Source organism: Saprolegnia parasitica (genome assembly GCF_000151545.1).
Source record: "Saprolegnia parasitica CBS 223.65 unplaced genomic scaffold supercont2.8, whole genome shotgun sequence".
NCBI classification, from domain to species: domain Eukaryota; phylum Oomycota; class Saprolegniomycetes; order Saprolegniales; family Saprolegniaceae; genus Saprolegnia; species Saprolegnia parasitica.
The window spans coordinates 627,079-641,550 of record NW_012156402.1 but is presented as its reverse complement, the minus strand read 5'-3'; the positions used below and the strand labels follow the sequence as shown (position 1 = coordinate 641,550).

At 61.2% G+C, this 14,472-nt stretch overlaps 5 protein-coding genes across 5 annotated transcripts; 2 read left to right on the top strand and 3 right to left on the bottom strand.

Annotated features, from left to right (window-relative positions):
* Nucleotides 1-408: 408 nt before the first annotated feature.
* On the top strand, nt 409-1,816 carry SPRG_03358 (hypothetical protein; the record flags this gene model as incomplete). Its single annotated transcript, XM_012341935.1, has 1 exon — nt 409-1,816. The coding sequence occupies one exon, from the start codon at nt 409-411 to the stop codon at nt 1,732-1,734; it is 1,326 nt and encodes a 441-aa protein (XP_012197325.1). The 3' UTR covers nt 1,735-1,816.
* Nucleotides 1,794-4,042, bottom strand: SPRG_03357 (hypothetical protein). The gene has a single exon (XM_012341934.1). It carries the CDS (start codon nt 4,031-4,033, stop codon nt 1,832-1,834), a length of 2,202 nt encoding a protein of 733 aa, XP_012197324.1. The 5' UTR covers nt 4,034-4,042; the 3' UTR covers nt 1,794-1,831.
* Nucleotides 4,043-5,732: 1,690 nt separating this feature from the next.
* SPRG_03356 (hypothetical protein) lies at nt 5,733-10,744 on the bottom strand. Its single transcript, XM_012341933.1, has one exon. The coding sequence runs from the start codon at nt 10,732-10,734 to the stop codon at nt 5,788-5,790; it is 4,947 nt and encodes a 1,648-aa protein (XP_012197323.1). The 5' UTR covers nt 10,735-10,744; the 3' UTR covers nt 5,733-5,787.
* Nucleotides 10,745-11,231: 487 nt separating this feature from the next.
* Nucleotides 11,232-11,564, top strand: SPRG_03355 (hypothetical protein). Its single transcript, XM_012341932.1, has 2 exons — nt 11,232-11,340; nt 11,385-11,564. Exons 1-2 carry the CDS (start codon nt 11,265-11,267, stop codon nt 11,528-11,530), a joined length of 222 nt encoding a protein of 73 aa, XP_012197322.1. The 5' UTR covers nt 11,232-11,264; the 3' UTR covers nt 11,531-11,564.
* Nucleotides 11,524-13,698, bottom strand: SPRG_03354 (hypothetical protein). The gene is made up of 7 exons (XM_012341931.1): nt 13,260-13,698; nt 12,791-13,211; nt 12,684-12,749; nt 12,506-12,639; nt 12,232-12,463; nt 11,990-12,176; nt 11,524-11,936 (listed from the first exon to the last, which is right to left on the bottom strand). The coding sequence occupies exons 1-7, from the start codon at nt 13,662-13,664 to the stop codon at nt 11,582-11,584; spliced, it is 1,800 nt and encodes a 599-aa protein (XP_012197321.1). The 5' UTR covers nt 13,665-13,698; the 3' UTR covers nt 11,524-11,581.
* Nucleotides 13,699-14,472: the final 774 nt, after the last annotated feature.

The following is a 14,472-nucleotide window of genomic DNA, read 5'->3' as shown; positions in this document are numbered from 1 at the left end:
TTGTACCTCGGCTCGCTACCTCGGCTCGCTACGTCGGCTCGCTACGTCGGCTGTGGCAAGCGCTAGCGTGCGTGCAGCAGTAACACCGACAGGATCCGGTGCATATCCAAAATCCAAGGCAAGGCATGTCAATGAACTGGTCCGAAACTTATCGGAAAGTGGCCAGATCTCGCCCTTCTTCAACTGCACACCGACTCGACCCGAGGTCGCTCGATGCTGCGTGGCGAGAGAGCTATCTACCTGTATTAGACTGCATATAGCACCCAGGTGGTGTGTGTCGTTGCCGGCTTGACCAGCCTGGTGACGCCGAGGCGTGATTGCTACCCGATTTGCGTTGGATGGGATTCTAAATGCACGCAACTGATCGGCCGATCTCAGCCTCCGTTTCAGCATTTCCCAAGTCGCTCGATGTGGTTCAAGGCCAAGCCAGTCAAGTTTGCCGCGTTCAAGCAGCAGCTTGCCGAGGGCCCGGCAGACAGCAGCCGTCGGTCGAGCCTTGTCGACAACAACAGCAACAGCATCGTCTTGCGCTCGCAGCGCCAGCTCCCGGCGACCTCGTCGAGCCGTGGCTTTGCCAAGCAGATTGAAAAGTTCTGTCTGCCCGAGCGCCGCAGCTCGACGCTCACGGCGTCCACGCTGAGCGTCGAGTCGGAACAGCCCTCGTGCAGCCCCGCGCCGCGACATCGGCGCTGCGTATCGTACGAGCCAAGTCTTTCAGAGCACGCGCGCCGTGGCGTCTCCACAAGTCCGTACAACGAGCCTTTAATCGATGCCATCTACCTCGACGACGCCACCAATGGACCCGCTCCGATCGTCGTCGCAGCATCGTCCAAGCCATCACATCGGCGCAGCGCGAGTCTCGGTGCTTACGCTGCCTTTGGCGCGCCGCGCTCGTACATGGTCGAGCTACCCGCGCACATGCACCTCGGCGTCTGCTTTGAAGAGCGCGATGGCGCGTACGTCGTGCACAGCGTCCATGCCACGACAAGCGGGGCGTCCGACGTCTTTGCCATTGCGGCCGGCGACGTTCTTATCGCGATCAACAACGCGCCGCCCTTCGCAGCCTCGCCGCTTGCGCTTGTGCTGGACGGCCACCATGTGTTTTGTCTGCCGCCGACCGATGTGGCAAGGACCTTTCTCTTTGAACTTTCGACCGCCGCGGGGCGCCACCGATCCGCACCGACCGCCGGCATCGACGTGCTTTGGCTGCCGCACCAGACGCTCGGACTCGTGCTCCACGCCGACAACGACGACGCCACCGCCATCGAGCGCATCGTGCACGGCCGCAACCCGGGCATGCGCCATCTCGCGGTCGGCTGCGTCTTGCGCAGTATCAACGGCGTGTCGACGTCCGGCCAATCGTTCCCGCACGTATGCGACCGGCTCACGGCCTTGCCCAAGCCCGCGCTCTTGAGGTTCGCGCCGCGGTCCGAACTGCCGACGCCACTTCGCATCGCGACCGGCTACCTCTACCATATTGTGTGGAGCGGCGTCGGGCCGCTGCAGATTGCGCTCTCAAGACGCAATCCGAGCCCCGTCGTCGTCCGGACGCGGGCAAGTAGCGACGTCTGCTACCAGCCAACAACTCCGGGCGCGCGCATCGAGGTCGGCGACGAGCTCATCAAGCTCAACTACCGCAGCGTGGTCGATCGCGAGTACGAAGCCATCCTCGCCGAGCTTCGCAGCGGCCTGAAGCCTATCATCCTCACCTTCTTCCGCCCGATATCGCCCTAGTACTCTACCTTATCCTTATGTAATTGACGATGTTCCATCCTGCACACCCCTAACCCGAATGGCACCCAAATGTATCAGTGTATCAAGTATAGCACGTCTACACGGTGTGGTGCAATGCGCCATAGTAGCCATGGCCGTCTGCATCGCCGGCGTGGATGACCCCGAGTGTCTGTAGCGTCGCCGCCGTGATCTCCCGGCGCTTGGCCACGTCCGTGTCGGCGACGACTTGGTCGAGGACCTTGGTGACGAGGAACGCTTGGCGCTTGAGCTGCTTGGCGACAGCGGCGGGCACGTCGTCAATGCACATGGCGAGGGCGGCGCGGAAGAGAAGCACCGTGGTCACAAAGCTCACAAAGAGCGCAAGGTCCCAGTACGGTCGGTTGACGTCTTGCCATAGATACACGTTGATGATGTCGCTGAGGTACCCGTGCGTGTAGAAGATCACGTACGCGTTCGAGAGGATCGAGAACGTCACCATGTTCTCCAGCACGTCCACCCAGAGCCCGAGGCCATCGGCGTTGCGGGGCACCGGGCGGCGGCAGTCGACCGTGAGCCGGTACCCATCGACGCGGATCTCAATCACGTTGTTGATGTACGAGAGGAGCGGCGTGAGCGGGAAGGCAATCACAAAGAAGGTCGAGTAGCCAAACTGGAGGACCATCTCGAGCGTGTCATCAAACGAGCCCTTCCAGCCATACTCTGTCTGAAGAAACTGCTGCTCGGCACGCGATCGGAGGTCGACTTCGCAGAGGGCGATCGTGCGGTGACCGACCAGTTTGTTGTACAAGCGGGGAACCCACACCTCCTTGACGTTGCCGACGAAGATTTGGACACCGTAGATAATGATGAGCGAGTAGCGGAGCTCCCAGAAGCAGTCGTCTTCCCAGCACTTGCCCTCGATCGGCTTCTTGAGCATCGCGACGTAGATGAGCGCCATGTACGAGTTGACAAAGTTGAAGAGGACGCTCTTGACCAAATAGTGGTTCTCGTACGCCGAGTCGGTCGCATGGTTCTCGTACTCGTTCATGCGCAGGCTCAGCAAGTCGTAAATTCGGTACATGAGGTTCATTTGGAGCACATTGACGCACGAGCAAATGGGCGAGCTCAGACTCAGATCATGGCCCGAGATCGTGATGCTGCACCACGTCGGGTGCGTCTGCGTGAGGTAGTAGCGCAGGTAGAAGACCAGCGCAACGATGGCAATGTCCAGAAGAATGAGCGCGAGGAGGACAGCCCACGACACGACTTGGCGCCAGAGCTTCTCGGCCTCGGAAAAGTACGTGATCGGGGCGCCGGTGATCGAGCAGCTGGCCGGCACCCCTTGGAACGACGGCCGGACTTGCTCGACGGCTTCGATGTTGGTCGTACCCCACTGAAGAGCGAGCGTCGCCGTCTGGCGCTTCCAGCTCTCGAGAAAGAGCGTCGACCAGAGCACGACAAATGCGCCAAAGAGCGGGACGGTGTACACTTGGACGAGGTAGAAGCTCGCAGTGCCCGACACGAAATGCAGGAGCGGCGTCTTGATGGACGCCTCGAGGAGGAAGACGCCGAGGCCGACGAGCCCCGCGACGAGGAGCCAGTTGGAGTAAAACACCAGGTACGCAAAGTAGAACCCGACCTTGCACCCAAAGTAGTTTTTGACCGCGTGCACGGGCGTGTGCCACGTCATGGATCTCATCGACGTGAGCGCGTCACGCAAGAGGGGTCGCTCGACGTCGTCGTGCAGCGGAAAGCAGTCGAGGATGACGCCCTGGGTCTTGAGCGCCTCGAGATTGAGCTGCGCGACGTTGACGATGAGGCTCTCGAGGAGCAGAAGACGCTTGGTCGACGAGAAAAAATGCTGCGCACTGTGCGGCTCGTACAGCGCCTGCGCATGCGGCGCGACGTCGTACTTCATGTGGATGTGCTCGTACGGCGTGTACGTGTCTGTCGCCAGCTGTGCGATCGCAAACGAGTCGATGATGCGGCCGTCAGTGCCTCGAAAGCCCGACTCGGCGATCGCGCGAAGCTTGATCGCGTTCATTGGCATCGGGAGGTTGATGCGCGCGGCCTCGGACGCAAGAAATTCGTGCGTCGTGCGCAGCTTGCAGATGATAAGCGACGGTGTCTTGGTCGCGGTCGAGAGACTGGCCGAGTGGAAGAGCTTGGTCTCGATACCCGCGCTGTAGAGCCGCCCGAGGATCTCGAGCGCGGCCGGCTGGAGCGTCATCGTCGACGCGTCGACGGTCGCGTCGTCGTTGGGAAACACGAGCGCGTAGGCCCACGGGTCGTGCTTGCAGAGCGGCTGCGTCTCGGCCATGGCTTGGAGAAAGTGCAAATTGACGGCCAAGAGTCGCTTGTGTTGGAAAGATACGGACATGTGATTGGTCTATTTATGGACAATGTCAGCAAGGCCATTGGGTACAAGGTGAGCGGCGCGATGCCATTGGCTGAAATAGAGTGATCTCTTTTGCACGTGCATCAACTTGCGCCGGCTGTGGAGCGGAGACGAGACCGAAGCTGCTTGTCTGTGCTTGGCGACGTCACGCACCAAGGCAAGCGAGCTAGCTTGGTGACCTAGAGCTCGAGTTCAGCAATTGGCTGGTCGGACGCTCGCCCATGGTCTGCAGGGGCCGTGGATCTGGGGGTCGACAGAACTCGTCGTCGTGCAAGCGCCAACGTCATGGTCGTCACGCAAGGCCTGCTGTCGTTTGAGCTTGCTAGATGGCACGATGGATCGTCGACCAACATCAAGTGAGGAAGCAGCACTCGTCCATACCTCTGGTTGTCATACAGCGGTTGTCCACGCAGATCCCGAAATTGTCTGCCTGGTTTCCGTCGTATCGTCTTAGCTCTCATGAAATTCATGAGAGCTCATGAGTCATGATCCCTTGTGGCATGCGTTGCAAACATACAAAATGACAATGTTGGTATAATGACGCAAGTACAATTAGCAGTTGGACTAATAACGACTAGCGCCTAAAGGTGACTGCGATCTTCACTGTGACTTGTCCGCTTCCTTCAGCCACGCGTTTTCTTCAGCGAGTAGGCGCTGGACATTCAGGCTCGCAGACGTTCTGCGACCACCAAGAAGACACATCGCCGCGGATCCCGGGGGCTCAAAGCTCTCGGTGCGTCGGAATCCGCTGCCACGACCGATCGGGCCGTCCGTAGACGGCTCGCTGGATGGGGAGTGCCGTCGTTCGTGACGAAGTTGTCCCGTCACGGACCGAGAGTCTGTGGCTCCACATTGCATGGTGAAGTCTGTTCATTCCGGAGATTCACAATCGTCACAGGCGAGATCATCGGCCAGCAACTCGCAGTGGCGTGCAGCCAGCAGTGGACCGGCCACGTGCGCACCAGAGTCGACGCAGAAGCTCGACCACCTCGTCAAGATGTACCGGCAGCCTGCCAGCCACGCGTTTTGTGCCAGCTCCAGAAGACTGCGTCCCGTTGCAAGCTGCTACGCCAGGCGACACCGCCCTGCGAGCCCACGAAGGAAGGATCATTAGCCAAAGATACCCGCACATCTTTATTCGCATCCTCGAGCGCGCACGAGACGCACCGGCTTCGACGTGCAGTGGAATGGTGCGGACCGAGCATACTAGTCTGAAAAGCCTTCCAACGGTCCACGACGTTGCCACGGTGCTGCAACTGGACTGTTCGCTCGACGCGATCTCTGGCGGCGATCTCTGGCTAGGCCGCATTGAAGGTATAGAGCATCGTCCATCATGTAGCATTGCTCCATGCGAGTCTGATACCTGGACGTACTAGCCAACGGCGGCAGTTCGCCAGTGGCCACGCTGCAGTAGCTGAAGGCCACTCGACCAGCTGGACGCATGAGCCACCTTGCGCCTCGACCATGACGCCTATCACTGTACGCAGGAGCGGAAGACGCGAAGCCGTGTCCAGGGGAGTTGCCACCAACAGCGGCCACGTCATTCAGGAGCCTGGACGTCTCCAGCAAGCATGAGCGGCAACATATGCTGCCATCGCCGCCTCGTCTTCAAGTCGTTCGACACGCTGCATCGTCGGACTCGGTCTGCGTTAATATATATATAAAGCAATCGCTGCCTAGACAAAGCCTTCTTCCTCTTCGTCGTCCGAGACGGGGTCTTGGACGTGGACGTCGCTGACGCGCTCGCTGCTCATGCTGCTGCCACGACGCAGCAAGAGCATGCCACTGTTCTTCGGCGCCGGGTCGGCGAGGTACATGGGCTGGTCCAGCAAAATGCGCTCGACGACAAACGACTGCCGCTCCAGCTGCGACGTGACGCGCAGCGGCAAGTCGGAGAAGAGGAGGTTGATCGCCGACCGCAGCAAGAGCAAGACGATAAGGAGGCCGCAAAAGCCGTCCATCGACTGGAGCACGGTCAGCTGGTCGTGCGTGTCCAGAATGTGGCTCGTGTACACGACCAGATACGCGTTGGCGCCAATGGCCAGCGTGAGCACCCACTGCAGCATGGTCAGGTACCACTGGCGCGCGATCGGGCGCGGCCGCGGGCGGCGCACATAGGCCGTCAGCGTCAGCGCCTGGAGCCGCATCTCGACAAAGTGGTGGCCAAAGCCGAGGAGCGGCGCGAGCGGGCACGCAACGACGAAGAGGAGCACGTAGCCGAAATGTACGACGCGCTGGAGGTGCGCGTGGACGAGCAACGTGCCGTCGAGCTCGCCTTGTGAAAACTGCGCTTCCGTCGACCGCGACGGCGCGGCCGGCAAGGCAAACGCCAGCACGCTCGAGGCAATCCGGTACACGACCTGGACGCCGTAGAGGACGTACAAGGCCGTGCGCAGCGTGGGCAAAAGGAGCGGGTCGGGCACGAGGGCAAAGAGCGCGCCGAGGCTCCCAAAGCAGTTGAGGAGCAGAAAGATCGCCGCCTTGAGCACATACGCGTCTTCGTGCGAGAGGTCGGTCCGGTGGTTTTCGTACGTCGTGAGCGCGGCGCAGATCGGGCCAAAGCAAGCGTCCATCAAGAGCAGCCAGAGACCTTGGAGGAGCGGCACGCTGAGCGTCTTCTGCACAAGAAGCCCGTTGTCGCCCGCATAAAAGAGGCCATAGACACCGCCCGCGTTGATCGCGATGACTGCGAGCAGCGCCGACCAACTCAGCGCGAGACGCGCGAGCCGCGCGTTCTTGCGAAAGTACTTCATCTTTTGGCCCGTGACCGGGTTGCGGATAAAGTCGCCGGCGTACGCGGCGCGAACGACCGGCACTTGCGGCTTGGTCGCGCCGTCGTCGGTCGTGAGGCCCCACTGCAGCTCGAGAATCACCTTGGCGCGCGTCCAGTGCTTGACGTACAAGGTCGCCCAGATGACCATCGCGACGCCGTAGACGGGCAGACCAATCGCATCGACGAGCGGCGACGCGTCAAAGGCTTCGGCGATGACGAGTGCGATGCCACCGACGGCCGCGACCGCGAGCCACTTGGTCGCGTGACCGAGGTAGCCAAAGTACATGCCGACGGCCGGGCCAAAGTAATTCTTGATGGCCTCGAGGGGCTGGGCAATGCTCCAGCCCCGCCACGTCGTCTCCAGTCGGCGCAGCTCGGGTTCGTCATGGAGCGGGTACGCGGCAACGAGCACGTTCGACGCCAGCAGATCGTCGAGCGCAATATGTTGCGAGAGGAGGCTGTCGAGGAGGACGGCGCGCTGCTGCGGGAAGAACGCCGAGTGCGAATTGGTCGGCGCGTAAATGTCTTGCCACTTGGAGAGCCGCAGCGGCGTATACGGCATGTGCAGATACTGGTACGGCCGGTACTTAAAGCGCTTCGCCAAGAGATTGTAGCGCGGGTCCGGCGTCCCGAGGTAGAACGGTACAATGTCCACGTCCGGCGTCGCAATGATGAAGCGCTCGAGCGCATCGACCAGCGGCAGCACGAGCGACGACGGGTGGCGCGCGCGAAACTCTTGGTACGCCTTGTACGGCGTGCTTGCGGGGATCGCTAGTAGCCACTGGCACTCTTCCAGAAGCAGTGTGACGTTCGGGAAGAGCTTGTCCGAGTCAAACTCGGCCACGTAGTCGTGCATGTGGAACCACTTCAGCGGCGAGTCGGCGTTGCGCGCCACGAGCTGCAGCGGCGAGACGTCGCAGTGCAGCAAAAGCTGCTCCATGAACCACACGCAGTGCCCGAGGTTGAACTTCCACACGTGCTGCTGCTGGTACAGCGCGTTGAGCGGCGCTTGGGCGCGGAGCCACTCGAGTTCTTGGACCATGTGACGCATGATGCGTTCTTGCGAGATCGTCGACGCGGTGCCTGGCTCGACCGGCGCGTCCAAGTGCCGGACGCTGCGCAAAATGGGCGCGGCGCCGCCGAGCCAGCTCTCCATGCGGTACAGGCAGCTCTCGAGCGCATTGTCGTCGTCGCGAAACTGCTCGCCTTCAATGTCCACGTCGAGGCGCTCCTTGAACTCGTGCAGAAGCGCCTCGAGCGTCAAGCGCTGGTCGGCGCGGACGTCCCGGTGGTCGAGCGCCGCCATGAACGACTCGAGCTTCTCGGCCATCAGGCTCGTCGTGCCGTGCATCGAGTCGTGTTCGAGGTCGCCGAGGAACGCGGGCTGCGTGAGCATGTTTTGAAGTAAGAGCACCAGGTGCACGCGCTGCGCCTCGGACCGGAGACGGTCGACCATGTCGACGAGCCGGCCGTGGAGCGAGTCAAACACACCTTCGTGCGCCTTGTCCTTGAGCACCATCTCGTCGAGCAGCATGGGCAGCCGGATGCGCGCGGCTTCGGCGGCCAATTGCCCTTCGGTGGCGCGGACTTCGCAGAAGACGTGCGACGCCATGTACGTCGACTGCTTCTCGGTCGAGGGATACACCTTGTACTGCAAGCCGGCCGCATCGAGCTGCGCGAGGACGGCGTTCATCGCGAGCGGATCGCGGCAGGTGGGGCCTTCGGGGTTGGGAAACACGAGCCCATAGTCGAACCGATGCGAGGTGGACGACGATTTGTGGCTCTTCTCCATGTGCGCAGGCCACCCAAACGCCTTGTAGTAGAGCTTGGCGACGTAGTACGCTTGGCGCTCGAGCTGGAGGCGGATACGCGACGGGACGTTCTGGTACGCGACCGTGATGACGAGGCGGAAACACACAAACGCCGCAATCAGCGACCACGTGAGCGACGACGCGTCGTCGTCGCCGGTCGCCGTCCCGTTGATCGTGCGGCTCGCGCGGTTGATCTGGACGAGGAGCGCCGCGTTCGTGCAGAGTGCGATCGTGAGCACGACGTGGAGCACGACGAGCCACGGACCGAGCGTCGCGGCTTCGCGCGGGCGCGGGCGGCGGCTGAAAAAGAGCAGTTTGGAGCTGTTGAGGCGCATCTCGAGAAACTGATGCAGGAGCGCGAGCACGGGCACAAACGGCGTGACCACCGCGAGGAGCGTCGCAAAGGCAAAGTGCAGCACGAGCGTACAGTGGTCGCGCGCGCTCTCAAACGCGCCGTAGCCGGCCAAAGCAAACTGCTTCTCCATCTCGGGCGACGCGGCAAAGCTCGAGACGGCGTCGCCGGCCTTGGCTTGCACTGCGAGGGTCCGTGCGTTGTAGAGCGACATGCCGTGGTGCAGTAGAATGAGGAGCCCGTACACGCGGTAGATGAGCCACGGCAGGTCGGCGATCGGGATCGGCGCGACAAACGCAGCGTACAAAATGGCCGCAAAGGCGTTGACGAGCCCGACGACCACCGACTTGAGGAGGAACGCGAGCTCGTACGTGGCCTCGGTCGAGTGGTTCTCGTAGTCGTTGAGCCGGACGCTAACGAGGTGGTACACGTGCTGGAACGACGCCACCTGCGCCAGAATCAAGAGCGCGAGCAGCGTCGTGTTGCCTTGGATCCACGTCGACGACGAGGTTGCGTACAAATCGACCATCGTGCCGCCGACGACGGCCGCGCCAGTGATGAGCAGCAGCACCGCGCCCCAGCTGAGCGAGTACCGCAGGAGGCGCTGGTAGAGCTTGGTCGGAACCTGCGGAAGGAGGACCGTCTTACGGACGCGGTCAAAGTCCGACATGCCCCACTCCATGGCGAGCACCGCGTTGCGGCGCGACCAGTGCTTGAGGAAGAAGGAGCCCCACCCGAGCATGAGGACGCCGTAGATCGGCAGCACGTAATGGAGCACGGTCCAGTCGGCGTAAGGCGCGGGGATCGAGACAGGGTACAGCTGCCAGAGCGTGATCGCGAGGCCGAGGAGCGCCGGCCCGAGGAGCCACGTCGCGTAGTGGCCCGAGTAGGCAAAGTAGAGCGCAATCTTGGGCCCATAGTAGTCGCGGATCTGAACGAGCGGCTGCTTCCACGGCCGGCGGCACCACGAGAGCAACGACCGCTGCAGCGCGGCCTTTTGCGGGCGGTTGTGCAGCGGGTAGCACGCGACAATGACGCCCTGCGTCAAGAGGTTCTCGAGGTCGAGGCCCGCGCCGCCGCCATGCACGTTCGTCAAGATGCTCTCCATGAGCTGCATGCGGTGGATGACCGAGAAGAACTCGCCGTCGTGGGGCGCGTAGATCGACGGCGGCTCGTGCTTGGCGTACGGCATGTAGATGCAGTCGTATGGCGGGTACCGCGGCCGCTTGAAGTGGTCAATGAACGTCAGCGGCGGGTTCTCGACCGCGAACGGTTCAATGTGATGGCTCGCCAAGCCCGAGGTCGCCACCTGCGCGAGCTCGGTCGCGTCGAGCAGCAATGGCAGGTGCACGCGCGCGGCCTCCTTCTGTAGCCGCTCCGTGTCGGCGCGCAGCTTGCAAAAGATCGCCGACGTCGATGGCACCTCTTCGTAGCTCAAGCCTGCCTGATGCAGCCGGTGCAGAATGTCTTGCTTCGTCAGCGATCCGATGGCCGGCGGCTCGTGCGGGAAGGCCATCACATAGTCGTAGTCCTCGTCGTCGCAGGTCACGGGCAGCGCTTCATGCGAGCCGTAGCTCGATGGGGGCGTCGGCTCCTCGCTCGGCTCGGGGGGCACGAGCGGCTCGCGCTCCTCCCGCGTCGACGACGACGACGTGCTTGCGGACGTCGGCGATTTCCGCGCTTCCATCGCCGTCAAGTCAGTCACTGACAACACAATCCCACAGATTTCTCTTGGATTCAGTATACTCCAACCCTTCATTCGATCCGGATACGACGGGAAATAGTGTGTCTTTGAACGCATCGTGGGACATGCCCGGCGCCGAGTTCGGCCCCCGTCTTTCGCAGCCGAGGAAGCTACGGCGAGGCGCCTGCTCCTGCTGCGTGCTGCCTCCAGCGTCGCGCGGGCTTGCGTCGCAGCGATGCCCCGGACGGGCGAGAAGATAGATACGTAAATAGTGTAAAGATACCGGGTGATAGGCGGTGTGCAGAGAAGGGCAAGCTTCAGTGCGTCGGCCGCAAAGATTGGCGCGGGTCAAGACCCGACGAAGAAGCATCGCACACCTCTGCATGCCGTTGCGCCGGCCTGCGCGTGCGACGCGAGCGGACCAGCTGCCTTTGTACGGAAATAGTGTATTTCAGGACATGTCCGAATTGAAGCGACGGCACCGATTTCCGCCTCAGTTTGCCTTTTTTGACGTTGGCCAAAGAAGCGTCACGATGGCCGACCGCCCGCCGACCGTGTTGCCGCCGCCGCAGCATCTCGGTAGCAAGAGCGACTTTGACGACATCGAAGGTAGTCGACGCTTTGATCCTGGCCAATGCCACCTTCAGTCTTAGATCTGATTGAGCGCAACAAGTGCGCCAAGGAGTACTACAAGCTCGAAGACTGCCTCGCCGAGTACGACCGCAACTGGTCCAAGTGCCAAGCGGTCGTCAAGCTCTTGCGCGAGTGCAACGAGACGCGCAACAAGAAGCAGTACTAGTAGCCTGCTTGTTTATATAGTAGAATAACCGTCGTCTCTATGGTGTCGTGTCTAAAACGGCGCTTCGGCCGATGCCCGCGCCTCGGTGCTGCCCATGACGTCGACGTCGTCGTCGCTGCCGTACCAGCCGTCCATCGTGTCAATCTCCATGGCCGTGTCGTTCTCGCGACCTTCCTCTTCCATGGCCAGTCGCGCGTACTCGGCGCGCGCGTACCGGTCCCAGTCCGTGAGCTCGGGCTCGGCCATCTGCTGCCGCAAGAGGAACGGGTCGCGCTGCTCAAACTCGATGAACTTGCTCAAATTGAAGAGCACGTTGAAGAAGACGCCCGAGAGCCGAATCTTGTCGGGCCGCGTAAAGTCCGTAAAGCGAAAGTCGCCTTCGATCGCCGGGTGCAGGAGGTCCGACCTACGACGATTATCGAGCAATCAGATCGCATTCTTATCGCCACGGCTCCATACATTTGGCACATAATGTCTTCAAACGGCACGACTTCCTGGCCCAAGCACTCCATGCGGTGGATCTGGTGGTCATAGTAGACGCGCATCTCGTCGGCGCGGATGACGTTGTCGCCGATAATGTCGATGAGCTCAAACCAGTAGCGCAAGCTCACGGGGTTGCCCTTGTCTTCTTCCGAGAGCATGAAATCTAATCACAAGACAGAGCATGAGCGAGCGAGATGGAGCGGACGAGATGGACGGACAAATGAAGTCTTCGTAGCTCAGTTTTTGCTTCTCGTCCGGCGACAGCGTCTGCATGCGCGCAAAGGGTCGGCGTCCAAACTCAAAGATGCGGTCGACGATGATGCGCGTGAGCGCGTGGCCGCCGTAGCGCATGAGGTCGTCCCGCGAGAGGAGGAAATCGTGGTCCGTGTCGAGCTCCCAAAACTTGCAGTAGAGAACGTAAAAGTGCTCGTAAGAAAAGTACGCGTTGACCTAGGAGTCCCATGAGCTACGAGGCGCATGGCGGCTTCGCACCTTGTTGATATCTTCCTCTTCGTCGACCACGTTGAACGCTTCGACGAGGTTGGACCGCCGCAGCTTTCGGAGCGTGATCCGGCCGCTGCTGTCCTTGTCGACCATGTAGAAGATGCGCACGGCGACGGTGGCCGCTACCGACACGTGAGCGGTTTGACCGAGTTTGACGGGCGCTTACCGTATTTTTCTTGAAATTCGGGGGTACCCGAGAGGAACTCGAGGCCCGGGTGGTACTTGAGGAGCTCTAGCTCCACGTATGAGATGCGAGACGCAAGACAAGTGTACCGTGAAGGAACGGAGCAAAGTCACTGTGTTCAATGTAGTCGTTCTGGGGCTGCTTGACGAGGCGGAAGAAGCGCTCAATGTTGTCAAAGGGCTGGATCTCCTTCGCCCAGTACGTCTGGAACATCTCGAGCGTCAAGAGTCGGCCCGACAGATCGTCCTCGGGTGCATCGAGGTTCAGCATGAGTTTGCGGATCCGCTGGAAGAGCGGGAGGTTGAAGAAGCTCGGGAAGCCGCAGAGATCCTTTGTGATTGAGACGAAGCTGTCGACGGTGATGCCATCGGGGCCAGCGCCGGCCTGTCGGAAGCGCTCTTCAATATCGCGCTCCTTTCGGTCCAGTCGGTCGCGTGAGTAGGCGCGGCCACGGCCGCGACCGCCCTCCTTGGGAAAGTAGAATCTCGGGATCATGGCCGACATGTCACTCTACAACACGCGTTGCCCATGTGCTCATTTGGGGTCCGCGGATCATACCTCTGCGTCTTCGGGCAGCGACAGCTGCAGCGGCTCTGGCATGCCCATGTTGATGTCTTCGACCGAGCCGGCCGAGCCTTTTCGCCGGCTCGGGCCCATGGCCGGGCTGTGGTTCGGCGGCCGCTTCGGCGACCGGCACGGGTCTGCGGGGTTGCTCGTCGTCTGGGCGAGGCCGCCGATGATAGATACATTGGTGTGGGCTGTGGGCACGACGACCTCGCGGCCGCTCTTGACGTCGTCGACGAGGCCACAGATCATGTCCTTGGTCGCCTCCAGCGAGAGCCATTGCCGGAAGAGCTCCTCCATCTTCATGCGGCCGCTGGGGCAGGCCTGTACAGCGTGGAGGTCCCCGAGCGAGTCGCGGTGGACCATCGTGTCGACCTCGTACGCTGCCTTCGTCATCATCCTCCTCTCTTCTTCGTCGCCGGATGGAAAAACATGGCGAGCGGACGCGCTGTTTACACTAGCGGGCCACCGATTGGCCGAAAAGACCGCTCGTGTCCATCCCACGCGTATGCATTGGCTATATATCATCAATAATGGCCAATCAGCGCCCGCGATGAAGGATGGTCGAGAGACAGTTGCCCCACCTACGCTCGAATTTTGACCAATCACATGCAAGGCTCCAGCCCACGTTTCTGTCGCGCCACGCTCACTGGCAATTTGTATGCCCCGCCCTGCGGTGCCAGCGACGCGGACCGCGCACCTCGTCTCTCTTGTGGACCTTTTGCGCAGGTCTCTCGCACAAGGGGACGCTATACTAAAGCGTAGTCGATACGCGCTCGGTTGCCTTCAACCAACGTGCATATCCCTCGCGCGCAAGAAAGGCCGTCGGTTTCCTTGGTCAAATCATGTCCACATTTTCTAGCAAACCATAGTAGACCATCGGCCGCATCCTATCCAGGTACCATACTAGGCATTCATTGCCAACTTGCAAACGGATGGCACCCATCCCGGGATGGGTCTCGTGTCGTCGACACGCAAGGCGCGTGCGTCATCACTGTGTCATCATCATCCATCCCCAGAACAGGTCATGGACGTTCCCTCGATGCGGCTCTAAGAATTCTTTGTTTTCGGTTCGTGGAAACCGATGTGGTGGATCACTGGTGGTGGATAGATACGCGGCTCTTGTCAGGGCGACGCGCGAGGCGTCGTGTCCATGAGCTCTGGATGCAGGGACGCGCTGCAGAGAGTCGAGACGTGTGCACTCAGG